The 24,713-nt window shown below is 40.8% G+C and overlaps 1 protein-coding gene across 1 annotated transcript; it reads left to right on the top strand.

Annotated features, from left to right (window-relative positions):
* The first annotated feature begins 1,023 nt into the window (after positions 1 to 1,023).
* Positions 1,024 to 24,637, top strand: BCL7A (BAF chromatin remodeling complex subunit BCL7A). Its single transcript, XM_060785975.2, has 6 exons — positions 1,024 to 1,327; positions 12,681 to 12,762; positions 14,582 to 14,678; positions 17,553 to 17,720; positions 21,334 to 21,455; positions 22,745 to 24,637. Exons 1-6 carry the CDS (start codon positions 1,236 to 1,238, stop codon positions 22,817 to 22,819), a joined length of 636 nt encoding a protein of 211 aa, XP_060641958.2. The 5' UTR covers positions 1,024 to 1,235; the 3' UTR covers positions 22,820 to 24,637.
* The last annotated feature ends 76 nt before the right edge of the window (positions 24,638 to 24,713 follow it).

Below are 24,713 nucleotides of genomic sequence, written 5' to 3'. Positions count from 1 at the left end.
GCGAGGGCCAGGTAAATGAACTTGGAGGGCCACATCCGGCCCCCGGGCCTTAGTTTGAGGACCCCTCGTTTAGATGGTATTGCACCACCTGACATCTGTCGGGAAGTAGCAGCCATGGGCATCTCTGGCCCATCCTGTTTGGATATCAGCCAGCACGCCAACGCTTTAAACCAAGAGACAGCTTCCTAAGATCTACAGAGATACTTGCAGGAACACCTCAGCAAGCGGGAATCCAAAAATGGCAAGCTAAAACCCAGAATCTCAATCAGTGGCTGAAACCAGATGAGAAACTCCCTCCTGGGCACACAGAACAGGCTGCGCTCTGGCGCTACGGGAGGCACAGCCAATCTTAAGAAATGGGGCTGCAAAGTGGAGTCCACAATATGCACGTGTGGAGAAGAGCAAACTGCTGACGACCTATTACATCGCAACCACATACACAATTGAGGACCTTCTCACAGTGACACGAGAGGCATTCCAAGTGGCCAGCTTCTGGTCAGAGGAAATCTGGTATAATGCCAAGCTTTTAACTTTCCTTGTATTTTTTAATACATTGTAACAGTATTCTCAACTGGCTTGTGACACATAAAATAGCGAATGGCATTGGGACTGCATGGCGTTTGGGGTCTCTTCGAAGAAGAAATGGAGGGCCTGGCGGGCTTTCCTTTTGGACACCAGCCCTATGGGAACTTGTGGTTGGGCTTGCGATGCTTTGGGACTGGTCTTCTCCTTTGTACAAATGGTGCTTTATGGACTGCAGAAAAGAAGGTGTTTTAGAAGGCGGTCGTTAAACGCCTCAAGTCCCCTCAGGCTTGGCTCTCCACTTTTGGAAAGGCTAGGCGTCAACAGACAACGAGCCTTTCCCAAGGTAGAGGGCCAACCCTGAGGGAACTCCATGCCCTCAGCGGCCAAATGGGCGGGAAGGCTGCCTCTCGCACAGGTCCCGCCCCCAACGGGCTCGGGAAGGCTACGTGCTCCGCGCTGGCGCCTGCGCAGTGCCGCCTCCGCGTGCTGCTCCTCCCTCCCTGCCTGCCTTCTTCCCTCGAGGCGGGCTGAGGCGGGGAGGAGCCTTCATTGTGCGTGAGGGGGCCAACCAGCCAGGCCGGACTTGTTCTCCCTCTGCTGCTGCTACCGCTGCCTCTTGTACCTCCTCAGCGAGGGAGGGAGCCGTCCATTCGGAGCCTGCCTCCCCCCCCCCCCGCGCCGCGTCCAACCCCCTTCGCCGCCTCAGCAGCATGTCGGGCCGGTCGGTGCGGGCCGAAACCCGCAGCCGCGCTAAGGATGATATCAAGCGGGTGATGGCCGCCATCGAGAAAGTCCGCAAATGGTGAGGGGAGCAGAGGGCACAGGGTAGTCCTTTTTGGGGGAGGAGTTCCTTTGGAGAATAAGGGAAGGGGGCAGCCCTTAGAACCCGCCCTCCCCCCTCCAAGTGCTGGCTTCCTTTGGGGCAGATAGGCTCGCTCTTCTCTCTCTCCCCCACTCCACCCCCGCTCTTCCTTCGCCTGCCTCTCCTCCAGCTCTTCCCTTCAGTTGCTTCTACCCCCCCCCCCAAACAGGCCCCGCCCCCTCCTGGGTCGCTTCCTAGTGCCCCACATCCCTTGGCCTTGTCTGCCCTCCCTTTCTCCCCTTCCCAATCTGCTCCAGTCTTCTTCAGACAACCCCCCTTCACAGCCAAGACTTGCCCCATAACCCCCAAGGCAAGACTTCTCCCCCCCTTCCCCTGCTAGGGGATCCATTCCTCCCCAGGTTCGGTTTCCCTCACCCCACTCCCAGCACTAGCCTTGGTCCTGTGCCCTCCTTGGCTCCTTTGGCCTCTTCCCCCCGCCACCCTGCCCATTCATTCTCCTACGCAGCCGCCTCTCTTATTGGCCCAAGGCCTTTGCTTTCCCTGCCCCCATGACCCCTTCACAGCTCAGCCCTGACTGACCCACCGACTTCTCATTCCCTCCCGCCCTAGATTTCTTTTCATACTCTCTTTCAAAAGAGCATTTGCTCTTTCAGAAGGATCCACATTAGAAGCTGTCTGTCGTTGCATGGCGTTGGTTTTTAGAAGTAGACCTATTCGAAAAGGCCAAAAAATGTGGCTATACAACAGCTCCTAACGTCCTGGTCAGTCCCCACCCCCCAAACCTGGCCAGTATTCCCCAAACCTGGCCAAGTTTGCCATGATGGATGTGTGTACCAAGTTTGGCCCAGATTCATCATCAGCTGGGTTTAGAGGAGTCTTTTGTTTGTGGCTGAACTATAACTCCCAACATCCAAGGACAATTCCCTCCCAACTTGTCAGGACTGAAATTTGGTCCTGTGGGGGTCTGCGTGCCAAATTTGGTCCAGATTTGTCGCTGGCAGGAGTCATGGGACTCTCTCTCAATGTGAGAGCCATCTTGAACACATAGATACAAGCATACATTCATACATACAAACATATTTTCACTTTTATTAGATAGATAGATAGATAGATAGATAGATAGATACTTCAGCCTGTGATGCACCCCAGGAGTGGTTTCATCCTCTCCCATTTTGTTCTGCTGGACCCTTCTTCAGACCAGCAGAGTATTCAAATCTCTGTTCTCCTCTGTCTGAACTCTTGTAGCCTTTTCTGTCCTATCCTGACTTTTTCTCCTGTTAGCCCCCCCCCCCCCCCAATAGCTAGCAATGAATCTGGTTTACATACAGAATTGGATCATTACTCCAGTTCAACTACTCTCCACCCTACTTTGATCAGTGAGATCTTTTTGAACTGGGGACTCCTTTTCTCCCTTCCCAATCTGCCCCTGATTGGGACTTCTCCAGGTGAAGCATGTACCTGAGTTACAGTCCCATCTAAGGATCTCCTGACTTCCTTTTCACCTTTTTCAGGGCCACTCTTCCCAGAGGGCACATCCCTCATTTCTGTGAATATTCATATTCTTAGGGGGGGGGGGGAAACCCTTCTCAATCTGCTTTTGAGTGGACTCTTGCCGCTCATGGGCTCATCTCTCATCCTCACCTTCCGGTGAACTTTTGCTGTTCTGGCTGCTTTTCTCTTTGTGCAGCCTCTTTCTGATCAGTCCTAAAGTGTCATTTGACTCCCAATTGGTTCCCTTTCCTTTTGTCTGAAGCGTGGAAGATCGGAGAATGTGCTTTGTGGCCTATATATCTTTATTTTCTTTCTCTCTCTCAAATCAGAAGGATTTGATATTAAATAGGCACAAAAATGGCAAATAGGATGGGCGTTTATGTGACAGGCTTACTTTGCTGCAAAAGAAACGTTTCATCTTTTCCTTCAAAACCTTTGTGCACTTTCAAGTGTGAAGGGTTAGCTTAAATCCGTTTCAGACACTTTTCAGAAGGGAGGCTTGAAAGAATAGTTTTTTCCTTTAAATGCCATATAAAGGGCAAAATATGTACATCCCCCAATATTTTAATTGGAATGGGTCAACCAGATGGATCTATTATAAAGGTTTATTTCACACAGTAAGTCAAATGTATGCTGGTATGTATTGTTTGATTTGTACAATTTAAATTCAGTGTTAGAAAGAGGTTGTAATTGCTGCTTGAATTTATTTGAAATTATATAATTGAAGGTTGTAACCTGGTAGAATCATCCCCTTTTGTTAAACCTTTACAGCATTTTAGCGTTTCATTCTTTTGCAGGGGGTTATTGTGTAGTTTCTATTGTGGAAGTCATTGTGGCATACTTAAAACAATGCAGCGAAATGGTTATTGAGAGACAATAGGCAATCATGGTGTCGTTTGGTATTTTTGGATCAGATGACATGATATGAATGTAATTAGAGAGTCTTATTTTGGTGAACTTGATTGTGTTTTTGTAATTTTAGCCTGTTTTGTGTTGGGCAAGTGAATAGCTCATACAGAGCCGGTGTCCTTCAATTTCATGTAGCTCAAGATTTTGTGTCTGATAAAACAGAGCCAGGTTTTGTTCATCTCTAGGTGTTTATGAATGGAATCCAGCAAATAGATTTATACTGCTCTTTTCATACTGGATGGTCTCTGTTTTAAAAGCTAGAAGGCTTGTTAGCAGTCCATTCAACTTGTATTAAACAAAGGACCAAAATGTCCTTTCCAATACAGAACTAAGAAGGGGGTTTCAAAAGAGAAATCCAAGCTGTTGTGCTGAAAAGCCAAGCCACCAACAGTCCTAATGGTAATGCAAAGTTCTAGGAATAATGCTGTAGTGAAGAAAATGCTCTGGAGAGACTGGCCTGCATCTCTGGGATGGGGAGAGATGGCAATGCTATTCTCTATTTACATCACCTTGACCCGGTGCCTGATGCTCTGTTTGTCGGCTTTCCTCAAAGGCAAACGTTCCTCTCATTCCTTTTGTCTCATTTGGCCGAGATACGGGGAAGAGGAAATGGGAGCATTGCTTCTCACTCAGACAAATAAACTAGGCAAAACTTTTGCCAGCATTTTCTGTTGTCATAGCAACCCTGCACAGGTGCTCCTGCTGTCTTGTTTCTTCAAAAAGAGAGTGATAGGGATTCTGCAGAGATCGTGGGTTTCAGTCTTGACACAAGAAAGTGTCTTAAAGGACAGTGGTCCAATTTCTCGAAATATCAGACCAAGCCTTAATTATTCATACCACTAAGGTAGAACTGACTCTGTTTATGAATAAGAAATTGGGGTTTTTTCTTCATAAAAGTTGGGAAAAAGTGTTTCTCTTTGCTAACCTACAATATTCTGATTCACTGTTCTTGACAGATGGGTGGCATAAAACAAACTTCTGCACCTGGATTCTCTTTGTTAAAGTTTTCAATGATCATGGAAAACTTGAAGCTGTTGAAGACCTTTTATATGTTATGGCACTGGAACTCCTAACATTCAGTTAGTGGGCCCAAAGAAAGTAAGACGCTATAACTCTGGGTTCAAATCCTCTTTCTGCCATGGAAATTCGCAGGTGACCTTGGGCAAGTTACACTCTCTCAGCCTCCAGGGAGGGAAACCCCTTCTGAATGAGTTTTGCCAAGGTCAAACATGGAAAGTTTCACCGAGTTCCATATAATGAACGATTTTGTATCTTTGGAGTGTCAAAAGTAAAAGATATCACACATGTACTGTTTAGTTGTAACTTGTATAAGAAAGAAAGAAACCAATACCTTGGACTATTCATTATACAAAAGACACACTGGGATCCTTATATTAAAACCAGCCAGCAGATATTTGATCTGGATTGGGATCTTGATTCCTTGTTAACAGCTTGTTTATTTTAACTTTTGTTGTAGTGGAGGTTGTGTGTTAAATGTGTTTGTCAAGTGTTTTGATGCGGCTGATGGGCTAATCAATAAAATGTACTAACACTTAGTGATAAGGTGAAGACATCCTGAATGCCAACCATGGAGTTGCAGAGATATCTGAAACTGCCTTCTCCACATTGTGGCCTATAACTTCCATCATTCCTGGCTATTGTGTATGAGTCCAATGAGTATTGTATTCAAAAACATTTTCTGGGGACCTTGTTGTGAAAGGTTGCTTAATAAAATTGTTGCCTAAACATTTGGCACAGAGTCTGCTTTTCTTCACAGTGAAGCCCTCTCTAACAGGACAGAAATACTCTTAAAAGTAGTGCGCTATTCATTTGGACATCTGATTTTAACAATGATATTTATTTATTTATTGGATTTATAGCCCACCTTTCCGCCAGAATTGTATTCAATTTTAATGCACTAGCTTAATTAGTTTTAATGCACTAGTATTAGGAGATTAAATCCACATACATTTGTGTCTCTGTGTTTTGAATAATACAATAAAGGGGTGTTTTGTCGGCATTATTTTAGATCCCTTCTCCATGAAACAGCATGCCTTTTAAAAGATGTTGCTTTTTGTCTAGATACATAAATACTTTCACTACAAATGAAACAGATTTAAAACCTGGGAAGTTTGAGGTCATATCTTCAGTTGATCAGAGTGATTTTCATCAATGCATTGTTCAAATAATTATTATAATTTAGAAATACCCTTTTGCCAGTTGTGTATCCTCTCACCAAGTGGCCTTAAGTCATTATATCTGGAGGATTGCGCTACATGCTGCCTGTGTTCAGGCACATGGCATAGACAATCTACAAAGTTCTAGACCTTTGGGTCTGGACTTCAGGATCCAAAATGACAGTATTGTTTTGTAATTTTAGCCTTTCTCAGAGTGACCAATTTAAATATAGGTGCAGTGTAGGTTCAGAGGCAATAAATGCAAGGGAAGAGATACAACAAACAGATGGCTTTCGTGGGAAATGTGTATAGTTGATCATAGTCCAGTGCTTGGGTAAGGGCTTGGGAACCTCCGAATCATAACTTATTTCATTGACCATTTCCTGTGTTCCCGTATATAGCGCCAGAGCATGACGATTAGTCCCTTAGGTTATGCACTGTGACCATTTACATTCTTTGAGGCCCTATTGGTCATGTCTCATTTTATAAAAAATCTTTTTTTTTTTTTTACTTAAACCTATCAACACGTTCTGTAATGTTCCCAACAGCTTGTCTGTTGTGTGACGGAAGATTAAAATATGGGCTAAATGTAACATTTGGCTTGACTTTGGCTGAAGATCATGGAGAGTCCCTTGCAGATCTCAGACCCATATCTTCCACAATCCAGCATAGTCCAAAGAAATGGGTAGAGATTGAGTATTTGTGTATAAGAAAGATGTATGGTACATACATTGTGTGACACATCTACCGAGTTTTTCTTTGAATAATAACCCAAACCACTGCTCTGTTTCTGTTAACCCCATGCTGTATGTGGTGTGATTCATCTCTTTGTCACATTATTGTTGGACAGTGGATAGCAGGAATTAATCTGAAGCTTGCTGTGGGCCTAAAGAAGAAAATTGCCCTTTTAAAATTCTCTGAAGTACTGAATGTACTGAATAGACTCTTGGGGATAACTCCAGTCTAGAATAGGCCCATCAAAGCAAGTGGGACTTGTTAGTCATCATTTATGTAAGTCCCATTGATTTCAAAAGGCTCTGCTCTAATTAGAACTAAAATTAGGTCTACTTATATATTTGTATGTACCTTTTAGTGCATCTTCCACTGGTCATGATGCTCTGAATTTGTGTGCGTCTCCTTGGCAGTTGACAGTGTGAGGATTTGGGCTAATGCTTCTACCATTTAAACATGAAATGTCACATCAGCCCTTGTTCCCTTTCCTGGAGTGCTCTTAAGCTGCTGAAAGCCAAATTGCTTGATTACTGTTGTACAAAAAGGTTCTACCAAGAAACCACCAAACATTTTAATGACTGCCCACATACGTGGGAGACCCAGACAATTTAGTCGCTAGTGGCAACCTCAGTCATTTGTTTGAGTCTCACTGCTGAAGATCAACAAGTCCTCACATTATTGATAGAGTGGTGATGAGGGGGTTCTGTTAAAACTTGTTTTATTTTTTTAACCAAGGAAGCATCTGCACAGACCAAAATCCAGTTTCTAATCCCAACTAGAATAGAGTCATTAAACCAGTGGGAACTCTGTGGAAGTGCCATTGATTCCTTGGGTCTTCTTTATATAGGACTAACAACTGGATTTGCACCATAAAAGTTTGTTGTGCAGTCTTGATTGGTATCCTTTTGGAACACCTGTGGGGGGGGGGGGTTAGGAATCGGAGGCACCGTGCTGCAGTGGCTCTGGTTGTACCTCCAGATGGTGGTGCTTGGGGATAGTTGCTCCTCAAAAAAGGAGCTGTTACGTAGTGTTCCACAAGGTGCCATTCTGTCCCCAATGCTTTTTGACATTTACATGAAACCTCTGGGAAAGATCATCCGGAGGCATGGGGCAGGGTGGTATCAGTATGCTGATGACACCCAAATATATTTCTCCACGCCTTCAAAAATAGCTCTAGCTAAGGATAATGAATCTCCTCTGAATTAATGCCTGGAGAAGGTAATGGGCTGGAGCAGAAAAACCAATTGAAACTGAATCCAGACAAGAGAGAGGTGTTTGTCATCAAGGGTCCTAATCTGAGAATGAAGGTGTATCAACCAGTTCTGTATGGGGCCCTACTCCCCCAGAAAGACTGTGTCCGCAATTTGGGATTCGTCTGTCCAAAGGGCAGCCCAAGTTGATGCAACAGTCAGGAGTGCTTACTTTCAGCTGATATGCATACTGAGACCCTTCCTAGAATTGGAGGACCTAAAGATGGTGGGGCACACACTGGTAACCTCAAGGTTGGACTTCTGCAATGCGCTTTACATTGGGATAATAATAATAATAATAATAATAATAACAACAACAACAATAATAATAACAACTTTATTTTTATACCCCGCCTCCATCTCTCAGACGGGACTTGGGGCAGCTTACATGGAGCCAGGCTCAAAAGAACAGTTAAAACATAACACATTAAAATATATACCAACAAAATAACAAAAACAATATAAAGAAATAAAAAACAACATTAAACAGTATATAAAACATCCATCAAAACCAACAACCAATACCAAAGTTACTCTGTACCAAGTTCAGAAACTCCAATTAGTTCAAAACACAGCAACCCGAGTGGTCACAGTAATATCCAGGAGTGAGCATATTACACCCATATTAAAGCTACTCCACTGGCTGCCAGTTAATTTCCTGGCAAATTTCCTGACCTTTAAAGCCCTATATGGTTTGGGTCCAGATTACCCACAAGATGGCCTTCTCCTGTACAATCTGCCTCTTAGGATACTGAGGTCCTCTGAAGGACGCCAACTCCACAACCAGCTAGAACCCAACTAGCAACCATCACCCAGAGGACCTTTTCATCAGCTGCCCCAAGAAGACTGTGGAATGACCTGCCAGAAGAGCTTTGACAGCTAGATCAGATGTCAGAATTTAAGACACAATTGAAGACCCATCTCTTCCGGCAGGCCTACCCAGTTGATTTTAAGTTGTGAATTTTAATCTGTATTTTATCAGTGGATTTTAACTTGTATTTTAACTCTGTGTATCTTCTGGTGTGTCTTTTAATCGTTTTTTATCTCTTGTTTTAATGATGTTTTATCCCGCCTCGAGCTGCATGGAGAGGCGAGTAATAAATATATTATTATTATCATTATTGTCTGTGGCTTGATGTTTAGTGAAACCTTTTTTTCTTTTCAAAAACATATGGATTTCTATTGGTTTGATGTGTGTAAGTGGAGCTGTGGATGCGGACACAGCATTCTGTTTTCCAGATGGTGCCCCTCTGTCATTAGCGTTGAAGGAGCTGAAATGTTCTTTTAGATGTCTCCTGAAACTGAGACTTGATGGGAACCTGTAAGCCAGGGATTTCTTTTAATACTGTAATAGATGTCCACTGATTGTTGTTTTTCTTTTCCTTTGTGGTTATCCTCATATGCCCCATCTGCACCTGTCATTTAATCTGAAGAAGCAAGTCATATTCCAAAGGAAGCCAGGTGCACCTAGATCTGATAATGGAGTGTGATTAATGCTGTGCTCAAGTAATATTGTTAATAGGCCTTTTACTAAGCAGCAGAGAAAAGGGTTGTGGAAAGCTAAGAAAGACAAGCCCGACTGCCAAATTGCCAGCTTTCATTGACAATTAAAATATTGAAAAGTACCATTTAAAAGCACTGGTTGGTGTTGGTAGGTAAAGAAGATGAAACACTGTATTTTAGTAATGTAAGGAAAGATCAAAAGAGATTGTATACAAGCCTATGGAGTAAAAACTTAACCATGGTTGAAGAGCTTTTTTATTTCTCCTCGGTTTTATTTATACAGATTTGACAGATTGAATGTTGAGCAAAACCGTTTCTCCATATATTCTATACAGATTTTAGTATATTAGACATTTGCAAAGAGGTAAACTGTTTAATTAAAATGGAGTCTTTTTGATTAGAAACATTTATCTGAAGTTCACACAAATGCATTTAAGAAATATTTTTTAAACTGGAGGATCAAATTCTTGATGCGTGCAGTTTTGGGGACGTCCTTACATTTTCCATTTTGCTGACACATATCGGCTGTTAGAATAGTTGACATACATATGAGGCAAGCAGGGCTTGTGTTCTATATTACTTCATGTATTGCAGTGGACAAAGGTTCTTTGATCCATCCAACATTAGACGCTTAAGACATTATCCTCAGCTATGCAAAAAGTGCCACATGGTTAGTTTTCTATTATTGAAGTCCGCAGTGACCAATAAAAAGGGTCTGCTGCTGGTGGGTTTTGAAAAAGTGAAACTCAGTCCCTTGGGTCCATCGTAGGTAGCTCTTTGAAATCTGAGTAGTAGTTGCCCCTTTAAGTCTCCTTTGTGGAGAGAAACAGTGGAATATAAATAAATATAATAATAGTTGGTGGGTCAGCACATAAAGGTCTGAGTTCAGCATCCATAATTTTCTGTATCGTAATTTTAATTTTAATCTTAATCTTAGACATGGAAAGGTAAGTAAAATCAAACTTGTCAAGTTAAAACAAATTAAAATTGAATCGTTGCCTATATATGTAAGCCGCTCTGGGTTCCCTAAAGGGTGAGAAGAGCAGGGTATAAATACAGTAAATAAATAATAAATAAAACTATTACAGATCACACACGAGTTGAACATTTCAAATATAACTTCCACTCTTGCGGATAGAGATTTAATGTCTGTTTCCCTTCTGTATTGTACTGTTTGTGAAGATACGTGTGTGTTCAGAGATTATCACTATATCTAGAATTTTTGGTTTTCTAAGGTAGCCTCAACAAAATGGTGGTGTAGGAAGAGGTCTGGGAGACTGCAAAACAGTTTAATCCTTGGGCTCATAACGAAAGACATTTCCACGGTTCCTTGTGTTTAAGGGGAAAGCAATGGGCTCATTCATCCAAGCTTTCATTGTCTTAATAGCTACTCAGTCTGTCTTGTACTTTGTTTTCAAAGATGAGCTCCAGGCAGCATGGGAGATGGAACTCAACCTCAGTGTTTTTCAGGTTTTCTGATGCGGATGACTGGTATTTTCCTCCAGAATGTGCCAGGGACTAGTGCCATATTTGTGTCCAATGGATACAATTGTACTTTTATTTCCTAAACTCTCTGCAGAATGGGAGCCAATGGCTCACAGGACCAGCACAGTCAACACACCACCGCTCTCAGTTGTAGTTTTACAGCTTGTAGCCTTAAGCTTTCGGTGGTTCAAGTTACGAAACATCAGAAGCTGATCTGGTAGTTCAGAACTTGAACACTGTGTCTCAAAGCCAGAGTTCTTACTGAGATGAATGTCTTAGCATTTTTAACACAATATCATAAGTGGCTTGGTTCCTATTTCCAAGAAGAGAAATGTCTGTTAGCTATGGACCAGTGATGAATAATTAGTGGTAAGGGGAGCAATCCAGCTACAGAAGCCTCACTGCAAGTCTTCCAAGCGAGCCCCCATGAAAGCAAAGAAGCTTTGTTGTATTGAAGAAATGCAAAAGTAATAACACTGTGCAACACAATGATTGTTCCTGGGGTTATAAATGTCTTTTTCCTAATTGGTTCTATCATAAAAACATGGGAAAAGTTTATTAAATGGCAAAAAAAGTTGAAATTCCATAGGATAGGTTAAAAATGGCACATTAAAAGGTTAAAAATGACAGCCACAAAAATGATGTTTCTGGAGTATAACGACTATTTTCAAAGTACATAACAGACAATTAAACAGGAAATAACACTTTCAAACCAGGAACAGAAATGTTTTCAAATTTTGTTACATGTATATCTTGCCATTATTATCTTTAAAATTCATCCAAATCTCACACATCCTTTGCTACAGATTAAAGTCTGCAGGAGAAATGAGACCTACTGGGAGGAATTTGCTTTGTCCCTTTTCTGTTTCTGCTTCCTTTGTGTTCTTGTAGTTCATGCTTGCTGTGGATAGTGTGGCCCCAGTTACCATCTGCCTTAGGCTGCTAATGCATATGCATGTGTGTGGTGTTGCCAGAAATACAATAGTTTGTTGTTACTTGGATGTACACCCTTTTTTTACTCACATGCAAATCCTTCCAAGCTTTCTGACCTGGTGAGGGGTGGACCATGGTCTGTTGTTTTGTCCAAATGAACAAGTTATGATTTGTTGTGTAAGCTGGTTGTGTTAAGCATCCATGAGCTCAACAAACAAGCAAAGGCTTCCTAATCTGCAAAGTTTTCTATTACGGAAATGGTACCTGGGCATCACCTGTTGTTTGTCATTTTCCTGCTGTTGGCTAGTGAAGCTTTGCGTAAGAGGCTGTAATACTCCTTTCTTTGGGAATTCTTGACTTAGATGGACCAGACCTTATGTGAAATAGAAAATACATAGCTATCACTAGTTGTGGTTTCATTTTAAACATTTTTAGTATTGGTTTTGAGAATCTCTAAAATGTATTGGTGTGGTGAAGTTTCTTTTTGAATTACAGATATACTGTTTTTTAAAAAGTGTGGCTAAATTACACAAAAATGTGAACAAATCTTATTGTTTCGGATTGATAGAATTCTTTGTCTTTTCTGCCTTCTTCCCCTATGTAACCCCCAACTTGTGTTGTGCTGACAAGAAGCCTCAGAATGGTGAAAGTGCTTACTGCTAACACAGATAATGTGTCTTTTGTGTTGCATACAGATAATTGTACATGTCTTGGTATGTTTTTCCATTCAGTGGAAAGTGTGCATGCATTTTGAATAGCTTGTTGTTGTTTACCCATAATATATGTAACTGTGCAGTTCTTCTTAGGGCATGCTGTTTTGAATTAATATTTCTTGTCTTGTCTTTTTTCCAGGGAGAAGAAGTGGGTGACAGTTGGTGACACGTCTCTCAGGATTTACAAATGGGTGCCAGTAACAGAGCCCAAGGTAGATGATGTAAGTATTGCAGGATGTTTAGATGCCTTGGAATTGCATGACAGCCTTCAGAAAACTTCAAGTTGATTCACCTTGTAGTTTTAGAGAAATGCTACTAAATGGGCAGATCATGGCAGGGAGGGAGTGCATCTATAATTAATAGGAGAAATGACAGGGGGATCAATTTCGCCTTTATTTCTGGGACCCTGTATCCTCTGGTGTTAACATATTTTTTCCAAAGGTATTGGAAAGAAGCCTGAAAATCCTCCATAGGAATTGAATTTTTAAACAGGGTTTTTAAATGGGAGAAAAGTGGGATAGAAATAAATAAATAAACAAACAAACAAAGCATTGTGTTATATGCTTTCAGTATGTATTTGGAACACTTGCCACAGAGAAAATGACTGTTTTGTCGTGATTTGTCATGTTCTGTAAAATGTATTGGAACAACTGGCTAGAGGGCCTTTTCCCAAATCGTCGTCTAATGGACAAGTTGGCCATTTACAGTATATTGACACTATGAAAAGGGTTTGTTTTAAGGTCACAGAAAGTCCTTCCTCTGCTTTTCAGAAGTGACTTTTTTCCCATGGAGAACCTTTTGAGGATTTCAGTGCTGCAGGTTACATCATAGAATTCTTTTTATAGCCACCTGTTTTTGCAGCGACTTTGCTAAAATGTGTCTTTATGTGTGTGGCTGCCGCATGGTTTTTCCCCGTCTGTCTACACTTGAGACAACAAAATGCTTCTGGGTACAAAAATCCCTAAAATTGGGGCTGATGCCTTCTGGAGTCTGTGGCAGTCCTCTAACCATCTGCTCTGAATTGGGAGAATGTGGCCTGACCCTGATACCCTCCTTTCTGAGCTGCCCCACTCCCCTCCCGTGTGCCCCCTCTCCAGCATCTGGCTTTTCAGGCTCTCAGCAAGTGCTGGGTTTGTGAAGAGTGCGCAGCTGGCACTTTCTCCTAGGAGACCAATTACGTCACCTTCTAATTGAAAATGCTGCATCCTTTTCCGTTCATGGATTTTTCACACGATGGATGTGATCATCATTTGCTTTGCCGCTTTATCCTCTGCCACACCAAGAGCGTTTGGGGAAGAATGGTTTGGCTTGTCATCTTGTATAACGTTTGATTCAATTTGCAGTTTCCATTTTATCAGATCACTGCCTCCACAAGTGTAAATAGTAATAAACTTCTGGGGATTTTTGAAGAAAAATCAGTAGCAGTTCTTTTAAAAAACAGATAAATTAAATCTTAGTGTAATGCAAAGACACCCAAAACAAGCTTTCTATTTTTACATTTCAATCAGTAACCCTTTGTAAACCAGTATCAAACACTGAGGCCCCTTCTACACTGCCATATAATCCAGTTCAAAACAGATAAATCTGAATTTTATATGGCAGTGCACAAGGGTCTGAGTGAAATGTTTTCCTATGAAAAGATGAAACCATAGGATAAAGAGTATATTTTAAATGGAGCTTTACATTATTATTATTATTATTATTATTATTACTATTATTATATTTATTATGTTTTTACCCCGCTTTTTGTCTCCACAGGAGACTCAAAGCAGCTACATTACAGTGTATCAGATGATATTTATATGTATGGAGGATTATACTTTTCTCTGGTTAAAATGCACAAATTTATTGCTGTATTTATTTATACCTCACTTTCCTCTCTGAAACAAGATTCAGAGTGGCACTTAGGATGGTATAGAACACATTATTGGTTTGTAACTGTGGATCAGGAGCTAGCACATGGCTTCCGGTGTTGGAATCCATCTTCTGACACACACTGACTTTCCATGAACTGGTGTTTTTAATTTTCTCTTTCCTTAGAAAACCAAGAACAAGAAAAAGGGCAAAGATGAAAAGTGTGGTTCTGAGGTTACGACTCCAGAAAACAGCTCATCTCCTGGGATGATGGATATGCATGGTGAGTACAGCAGGAAGGTCTTGCCAAAGTCACACAAAGCTAAGTGACAGAACAAGTCTTCAGATCTTTGCAGTTGATTTCCACATGGATTGAGAAGTGACTTGGTGCTGTTCTATGTACCTTTGATGTTTGGTTGTATCAGAATATGGTACGAAACTGGCATTGCTGGTATAAATGCAGTTCCCTCTTAAAATTGTTCCTAGAAACCCCTTAATATGTTATGTTTTCTCCCCAGAAGCATCTGATCACTAGATTAATACTTAAAACTAATTATTAAATGTTACCATGGCTACTTACCAGTGGAACCTGTAATTTTCCAAACGTAATCGCTTAATGAGGGGATGTCTTTTATTAGCCAGCTTTCAACCACTGAAAAGATTATCCAAACTCCACAAAGGTGTATCTCAGTCTTATGTGAAGTGAGTTACCCTTTATTCCTTAGAATGTTCCAACTCGAGTATAAGCTAACGCAAATATAAGCCGAGTCACCTAATTTTACCACAAAAAACTGGGAAAATGTATTGACTCGAGTATAAGCCAAGGGTGAGAAATGCAGCAGCTACTGGTAAATTTCAAGATAAGAATATATACCAATAAAATTATATTAATTGAGGCATCAGTAGGTTAAATGTTTTTGAATGTTTACATAAAACTGTAATTTAAGATAAGACTGTCCAACTCTGATTAAACCATTCTAACCTTTTTCAATATAAATGTGCTTATGTATCCTTTCAATAATAATAATAAGAGTAAAATAATAAGTATAATAAAAATAATAGAGTAAAATAATCGATGTAATAATAACAATAATAGAGTAAAATAAATGTAATAATAAAAATAGAGTATAGAGTAAAACAATAAATGTAATAAAAATAAAAATAATAACAGAGTATAATAATAAATAACTTTGACTCAAGTATAAGCCGAGGGGGGCTTTTTCAGCCTTAAAAAGGGCTGATAAACTTGGTTTATGCTTGAGTATATATCAGGGGTCCTCAAACTTTTTAAACAGAGGGCCAGGTCACAGTCCCTCAAACTGTTGGAGGTCCGGATTATAATTTGAAAAAAAAAACATGAATGAATTCCTATTCAAAAAACACATGAAAACAATACAATAATTAAAATGAAGAACAATTTTAACAAATATAAAGTGATTAGTATTTCAATGGGAAGTGTGGGCCTGATTTTGGCTGATGAGATAGGATTGTTGTTCTTGTTGTGTGCTTTCAAGTCGTTTCAGACTTAGGTTGACCCTGAGCGAGGGCCGGGTAAATGACCTTGGAGGGCTGTATCCGGCCCGCAGGCCTTAGTTTGAGGACCCCTGGTATATATGGTAGCAAGAAATCTGTGAAAAAGTCCAAAGCACAATTATTACTTTCATAGGTAAGTCAATATTTTTGTATGAAAAAAAATAATGGTTATCAGTTGCAAGAAAATTATCATCAGGTGAAAGGAGATTCTCACATTTTCTCACCAAATAGACACAATGAAGTGGGACACTTAAGATTACTCAAATTTATTTGTTTGTTTTTTTCTCTTTCATGGATGTCATGTTTTTTGGAACTTTGTTTAGATCAAGTTAATGGACTTTTAGGCTTCCTCCACATGAATAAATAGGAGTTCACTTTTTGAATAATAAGAATTATATGTCACTAATCAGAATTTCAAAGATGCCCGGGGGGGGGGGGGGGGAGAGCAAAGGTTGGGAGCCACTACTGTAAAAAATGTAAAAATGGGAGCTCTTTCCCCGAACACATGGAGAGCTTGATGTTCCATGGTAGGATGGCCTACTTCTGGGGCTTTCTTTGTTGTATTCCTTTCCTCGGTGAATGGAATTGTGCTCCCCACTTCTTGGTTGGTTTTGTTTCACTCCATGCCAGGCTGAAGGACAGCTGCACATGACACGAACAAGGCATTGTCGTGGCATTGTTTTCTTTGCGGTATAAATATGTATCTGTCAGTGGTGTTCTGCACTAGGCAGTCTGGACTTGTCATAGTTTTGGAATGTCCCTTCCACTTCCATTAAAAATGAATCAGGTGCAGGCCGCCTCTCAAAGACATTTACACAGCTTGGAAAAAGCCTGTGAATGGATGATAAATATTTGATGTGGAGATGGGAGGAAGTGTGACGGAGGCAGGTGCGGTTCTTGATTAATGTCTCCTGTTCTCCATTTTAACATTGAAATCATTGGAGGTGGGGGAGATGATTCTGTACTCTCCCAGTAGTTCCTTTCTTTTGGAAGCAACCTTGGGGCCCCTCCACACAGCCCTATAACCCAGAATATCAAGGCAGAAAATCCCACAATATCTGCTTTGAATTGGCTTATCTGAGTCTACACTCAGATAATGTGGGATTTTCTGCCCTGATATTTTGGAATATAGGGCTGTGTGGAAGGCCCCTTAGTGTGGCTTTGGGAAAGGGAAGGTTTGGATTATGAGAGTCCGGGCCCTTCCACACAGCCATATAACCCAGAATATCACGGCAGAAAATCCCACAATATCTGCAGATAACTGGGTTATCTGAGTCCACACTGCCATTTATTCTAGTTCAAAGCAGATAATGTGGGATTTTATTCACCTGTGTGGAAAGGGTCTCCAACATTCACATACCCCTTTGAAGAAAATTGGCATCCCTATGCACAGTAAGGAACACTTCCATTGGCTCTGAAATGAGCATTTCTAGCCAAAAGACCACTCCAGTTATAAAATGGTTCATGGTCTTTTACATTTCTGCCGTGCAAAACTGCTCTTTAGTATGGAATTGTGAGCTATGTCAGGAATGCAAGGTAATTTTATATAGTACTGCAATATATATATGTAAATGAAAGGTCTGGCTCAGTGGAAAAAATGAGGCTCCTCATCTCTTCTTTCCAGATGACAATAGCAACCAGAGTTCAATAGCGGATGTTTCGCCCATAAAGCAGGAGAACAGCAGCAATTCGAGTCCTGCTCCAGAGCAGAATTCAACGGGGCAGGCTGAAGGCACTGGGGCCAAGTCCGATGACACTCAAGGAGATGCAAAAGAAGAGCCAGGTTCAGAAGGTAATTCATACACTTGAGCCCGGGAAGCTCTTTCAAGGCAAGCAGACCCACTGGGAGAGAACTGGAGCCAGTGTTTGGCGTTCCTCCACACATCCTTCCCAGTTGAGGTCTGCCTCTCTTTTTCTTGTCCTTAGTTTTAATTGCATGTTGCTTTTATTGTAACTTTGGGTTCACTTGTTCTCTTCTGCCTGTCTCCTTGCTCTCCTAGGGGAGATGCTTTGCTTTTCCTCTCTTTGTTGGTGGTTCTGTCCTTGGTCTTTTCCTATTTTCAGTGTATATTTTCTCAGTTAGCCTTGTTGTATCTTTTTTAAAAAAATACAATTTTTATTGATTAAGAACTTGAAATTCTAATATTTACAATATAAAAAATAGGGCATATGGGGAAGTGGAGTTAGGCTGAGGGAATACTACCGCAGGTGAAAGTAGAAAGAAAAAGAAGGAAGGAAGGAAGGAATAAACAGAAAACGACAACCTGAGCTTAGTAAGGCTCTGGGGAAGGGTAGGAGAATAGCAAAAGAAAGAAAAAGAAAAAGTTGTCTTCCAATCTTATCCACCATGGTTTACATTGTCCTCTCTTAATCTTTTATATTTATGTTCTTCCCTCTTCAATTTAATTTACAGGGTGAGGCAACATAACTTCCTTTTTTCAAAACTTAATAAAACCCATTGTATGAATCAGGATTTTTTTAATAATGTAGGCTCATACCTAAAGTTTTGTTTTACGTCGTTTTGAAGATCAAAATAGGTAGGTGACGTCCCCCATTCTCCATACACTGAGTAAACCGATTTCTGGCATTTGTCATGACTCTTGCCAGCATAGCAGGCGTTATGTTGGCAGTTTCTTCATGGATGTTGGTCTTCAAATCTTGTAGGGTCCTTGGATGGTTCACATAAACACGGGATTTCAAAAAACCCCATAGATAAAAAATCACAAGGGGCCAAATCTGGAGAGCAGGCCGGCCACTCCAAATCTGCTCGAAAAGTAGGCCTCAACGGCAAAAGCACGCTCCTCACTGTTCCAACACATGATGGCGACTGAACTGTGTCAGGACAAAACTTTATACTCCCACCTCTCGAACGAGACCACTAGGGCTCCACTACATCTTCAACCGACTGGCGCGCATTTTAAAAAAGGAAGTTATGTTGCCTCACCCTGTAGTTGTATTATCAGTTTCATTTTTTCTTGAATCATATAGTTTCTTTGTGGTGACCAGTCAGTTGTCTTTTTATAACCACTTGCATTTTTGGATCATTTTTGGAGTTAATCTATCCATATTCATTATATCAATTATTTTTGACATCCAAATGCTCCAGCAAGAGGCAGCCAGGCTACTAACGGGAGCAGCGCTCAGGGAGCATATGACTCTGCTGTTTCGCCAGCTCCACTGGCTCCCAGTTTGCTACTGGGCACAATTCAAAGTGCTGGTTTTAGCCTATAAATGGTCCTAAACGGTTCCAGTCCAACTTACCTATCCAAACGTGTCTCCCCTTACGAACCTTCCAGGAATTTAAGATCATCTGGGGAGGCCCTGCTCTCTATCCCGCCTACCTTACAGGCGCGCTTGGCAGGGACAAGGGACAGGGCCTTCTTATTGGTGACCCCTCAGCTGTGGAACTCCCTAGGGATATTAGATCAGTCCCCTCCCTCCTGACCTTTGGGAAAAGAGTAAAAACCTGGCTCTTCAAGCAAGCTTTTGGAACCTCATTGTAACCAGATAAACTCAGTATTGTGAACGAATATGGAACTGCTTAACGATGCAAATGGACATGGATTTAAACCTGGAAGTCATTGATTTTTTATAGTTTTATATTGTCTTTATATGAATTTTATTATGGGATTTAACCTGTTTTAAATGATGTATTTATGTGTGTTTGGCATCGAATAGTTGCCAGTGTGTACGCCGTCCTGAGTCGCCTTTGGGCTGAAAAGGGCGGGATAAAAGTGTGGTGAATAAATAAATAAATAAAAGTTTTGAGGGTTTTTTTCCTCCGTTCTCGAGCGTATATTCTTCTAGCTGCTGTCACTATCTAATTGAATTGTCTGTATTTTTATCAGTGGTCATATCTGTAATTCCTAATTTTAAAAATCCAGTTTCAATTGCACTTTCATATCTAATATCTTCTGAATTTTTCTTGTATTGCTTTCCAGTAATTTTTTGCTATTTTACAAGTCCACCACATGTGGAAAAATATTCCTGCATGATCTTCACATTTCCAAGGCTTATCTTGGATATTTGAATCAGTTTTTTTTGCTAGCTTTTGTGGTGTTATATACGATTGGTACATCATTTTATACCAATTTTCTTTAAAGTCATAGGAGTATGTATATTTTAGGTTTTGGTTCCAGATTTTCCCATTCTTCTAATTTAATTGTGTGTCCAATATTTGCTGTCCATTTGATCACACAGTCTTTAACTTGTTCTGTTTCTGGTGATCATTCTAAAAGTTTTTTGTATACTTTTGTATAGCCTTGTTGGACAGTTTGGTGTTCTACTGCTGCCCCCCAGCCCCCCCCCCCCCCCCCCATCCTGTCCTACATGTTCAGCTGACTGGGAGATTTCTGATGCCTCATCATTGTCTCATACTTAGGCCTGAATATCTTGTTTTTCCTCTCAAATTGTTACCTTCACCCACTCTCCTTATCTATTGGCTGCGTTACTATCTACTCTGTTGATTCACAACTTAAAGCCTAAGTTTTCTCCATGGGTCTTATTCACCACACTGTTGTTTTTCCCATATGCAAATCATAGGCCATTTAACCCTATTACGCATTTCAAAAACTTATTTGACAGGTGGTAAGAGAGGCTTGAGAAATGCTGGTTTAAGAGGTTTTATTCTTGGGTAGATCCAGTTATTGAAAACTTTGTTGAACAGTGTATTTCTAAAGAACAGTTAGTGGTTTTCGGATACCGTGACAATCATTCCAAAAGGCACTAATTAAGCTAACCTCTAATATTAGGCATCATGAGAGGGAAAGTAGTTTAGGATTGTTAGGTTGCTGCCTTCTATATAAGGCGGGGATGACACCATTATCTCTCATTGGCTCTTTGCTATGGACTAGCTGCACCATGTGGGTCTTATCACAGGGCTTGGAAAGGCTTACAAATGCTTGGCATTGACATTTCCATGGGGCTGTACCTCCCTCTAGTGGCCAGGAGGAGGGCCTTGGAGTCTACCATGTTCCTGGGCATCCCTCTTGTCTGCTGTTTATTGGCCCTTTGCCCTGCTAGGGATAGAGATCTGCAGGCACTTACAGCTGGAGGTAAAATAGGGCTGCAGCTTGTATTAGAGTAATGCATTTCAAAACCATTTTAATCAACTAGGAAGCAGTCCTTAATCATGTAATGCAGCCATCTGCAGGGTTGTTTTCTAAACAAACAGAGACCTTTCTCCCCCTTAGAGGACACAAGATTCCACTTAGCCATAAGGTTTTCTAAGAACGACAGCACTGATCTTTCTTTGCAATGTATGAAAATGTATGCATTTTGAACGAGCTAATTGATGCTCATTTGATCTGTGAAAATTGTTTGAATCTGGTGATAGTTCTAGCGAAAGCTCTCTCTGCAGATATGTACATATTGACAACAAATCTCCTTCTCAATTTTCTCCCTAGATGCTTCGGATGAACAAACTTCTCAGTCTTCAATGGAAAACTCCATTAATAGTTCAGAGAAAGTGGAAACTGAGCCTTTGGCAGAGAATGACATAACCACAGAGGCATCTAAAAACTCTCAGGTAACTAACTCATGATGCTTGATGTGTGGATTTTCTCTGAGGAAAAAACCTATATTTTAAATTAGAGAAAGTTTCATGGCCATATGAATCTAAATCCAGCTGAACTGGTTGTTGAATTACTTTTAAACATTTTAGGTGTTTTGTGCAGTATCACTTTTACCCAAGTATTGCCAGTGAGCTGCTGTGCTTCTTAATTTCATAGAATCATAGAGTTGGAAGAGACCTCGTGGGCCATCCAGTCCAACCCCCTGCCAAGAAGCAGGAAAATTGCATTCAAAGTACCTGACAGATGGCCATCTAGCTTCTTCTTAAAAACTCCAAAGAATGAGCCTCCATCACACTCCAGGGCAGATAGTTCCACTACCGAACAGCTCCCACAGTCAGGAAGTTCTTCCTAATGTTCAGGTGGAATCTCAGTACACATGTGTAATTTGCTAGTACACATTAATGAGATACATAAATGAAATAGATTCTTAAAAGAACTATTAAGCAATGTGCCAACAAACCAGGAAGATGATTAGTGTGCTATCTTGGGAAGAAAACAATGACAAGTTAGGGCTGTATGTTTTCTTCCTCTTAAAATCCTACCAAAATGCCTAAGTGTTGAGAGAAGTCTGTGTATTTTCAACATGACTTTGAGTACATTCCATTTGCTTGTCATTGTCTACTGCTCACATTATTTTCCCCCTTTGGGTTTGGGAATTACATTATAGTCTTGACAGTCCTCACTCTCCAAAGGATGGTTTTTGTGGTGCTTTCTGTTTCTCGAATGACGGGAGAGAGGAATATCAATATTAAACTAGTTTATCTTGCTGCCATGCAATTAAAGTAGTCTGATCTCAGTTGGGAATTCATTAATTATTCTTTGTGTCATCTGTGAAATGCACACATGTGGGTTTCCCCTGCGCATGCGCAGCGGGAACCCACATGTGCGGCATTTCACAGATGGACACTCAAAGAAATGCGGTTACAGGTAAGCAACCTATACTTTCTGCAAGTCTAAGGTTAAAAAAAAGTCCAAGAACTACAAATACCACAATCTTAACTGAACTGATAAAAGCCAATGTCCTGTTTCATTTTGTTATGTGCAGTAAATATGTACATTTTGTCTTGTGTTCAGTTAATATGTGCTACCATTTCTGAATCCGCATACATGGGCAACTATGAAGATGAGGAACTTCAGGAAGCATAGTTGGTGATGCCGTACTATGCTTGGAATACAAGAGTAAATTTGATTTTATTTCACGCAGTTTTTGCTAATCCTCTTTTCTTTCTTCTCTCACCTCAAGGACTCTGAAGGAGCACCGCCTTCCAAAAAGATGAAAGTAGAGGCTTCCTCTCAACAAAATGTTGACGAAATATAAACTCTAGATTTTTTTTCCTGGCCAGTTTTTATGTAAGGTACACCAGTGGGCTAAATTATAGAACAACTATAATTAAGTATCTTCTCTTGGATGAAGACAGAATTCCTAGGAACTTTGCAAGTTTATCCAGCAGAAATCCAAGAAAACCAAGCAAAGGCTTAAATCTTTTTTTCAGACACTGAAAACTTCTTTTCCTGTGAAGCAAAACCGTTGAGAATTTTAAGTTAACTGTCTCTGAAATGGTTGGAGTGAACAACTCAGGAGGGGTCGACGCACTGTTTCTAATGTCAGATTTACCATTATGTTGCTGCTGTATTTTTTGTTTTGTTTCCATTCTCTATTTAACATTATAAGATATTTAAGGATGGTACAGGTCAGATATTCTCTTCTCATGTGAAGCTCATTGTTCAGATGTTATGTCTGCTTTTCGTTTCTTTTTTGTGCCTTGTGTCCCAAAACAAAAAGAAACCAGTGCTCATTTTAAGCTTGTTTTTTGGGCAACAGTCTCCTTTGCAAAGTGGCTGATGTCTGATGCTGCATAGGAAGTGATTAGCTGGGGGCCCTCCTCCCTCCGTTTGGTGCTTATTCCTCTGACATGAGAGAGAACAGAGGGGAAACCAGGAAGCCATTTTCACTGTTGGAGGCTAGTGTCATGGATTTGAGATGGATTTTTCCTGTATTTACAGGGATAATTTATATCTGAATGTGTTGTATGAGAGCCGCGAAGAATTTCTCCTGTTGTGCATTGCACATGGAAATAAATGCGCGGAAAATATAGTTTGCTTTGGAGAAATTCATGGTGAAATACATCCTTCTGGCTGTTTTCTGAAGTGTCTGTGCTCTGCTCTTTGTTTCATTAGTGATGACTTGGATAATTCTTGAAACACATGATGGTTTTTTTTAAAGTACAAGATTGAGATATCTATACCTGAGCATTTTGAAGAGGCGTTTGTTATAAATGCAGGCTTGAATTGACACACACATTAGGGCTGATGGTTGCTTTTAATTCTTAAATTTGGTTTTCGCAAAACGGGATTTCCTTGCACTGTTCTCCAACCAGCTCTTCACTGATGCATATTCCAGCCTGTACTGTACTTGAAGCTTCTTTCTGTTTCAAGGGGAGTTTGTAAATACACTTTTCTTACTTCCACATTCTGTTCTTCAGATATCTGTTTCAGATAAGTTTTTCATGTCTGTGGGCTTTGCGGGGTGACAGATGGGGCGGAAAACAGGTTAGAACTGTCTGTAAATATGTGGTGCTTGATACCTGTTGGAATAGAAGGAATCCCCCCAAATCATGACCGATTCTCCCTGAAATCAAGGCACCTTTAGTTTTAGCGGTTTCCCGCGTTCTCAGTGGGACTTGGACTATGCTCAGCCTTTTGCACAACTTCATACAGTTTTCCCTGATGGCTGTGGAAAATGAGAAAGACTCAAATAATTACAGATGCCTTCGAGGAAAAGACAAGCCTCATAGCCAGGAAGCCACCTATGAAATAAAGACATGGTAAGATCGTCTTTGTATTGGAAGTGCCAGGTGACTTTTCAGAATCATCGATTCTCTTCCTATCCAAACTGTTCACTTACTAACCTTTCTTTCTGGTCTTTCCAATGGTGAAAATGGCTTGGTTGTTTTTTGTTTTTTTTTAAAGTACTGTGTTGCATTTTCAAGGAATTATTGGAGGGGGGGATGGAAGCAATGGAAGTGTAACTCAGGCCTTCCGTAAAACGTTTGTGGGAAATGACAAAACAGTTACCGTATGCACGAGAATCTCTTCTCTTCTGACATTGAAATAAACATTGTGAATCTCATCAAAATTCAATTTGGTTGGAAATTATTCGTGAAAAGTATCTTAGTGCTCAAACTGCAAAACCGAATATCTGAAAGATGTTA

Source organism: Anolis sagrei, chromosome X (assembly GCF_037176765.1).
Source record: "Anolis sagrei isolate rAnoSag1 chromosome X, rAnoSag1.mat, whole genome shotgun sequence".
Lineage (NCBI taxonomy): Eukaryota > Metazoa > Chordata > Lepidosauria > Squamata > Dactyloidae > Anolis > Anolis sagrei.
This window is presented reverse-complemented; position numbering and strand designations above follow the sequence as displayed.

Coding starts and splice junctions, on each gene's coding strand:
- BCL7A (XM_060785975.2), top strand. CDS start 1,236: ATGTCGGGCCGGTCGGTGCGGGCCGAAACCCGCAGCCGCGCTAAGGAT. Junction 12,763..14,581: donor CAGAGCCCAAGGTAGATGAT/GTAAGTATTGCA, acceptor CTCTTTCCTTAG/AAAACCAAGAACAAGAAAAA. Junction 14,679..17,552: donor TGGGATGATGGATATGCATG/GTGAGTACAGCA, acceptor TCTTCTTTCCAG/ATGACAATAGCAACCAGAGT.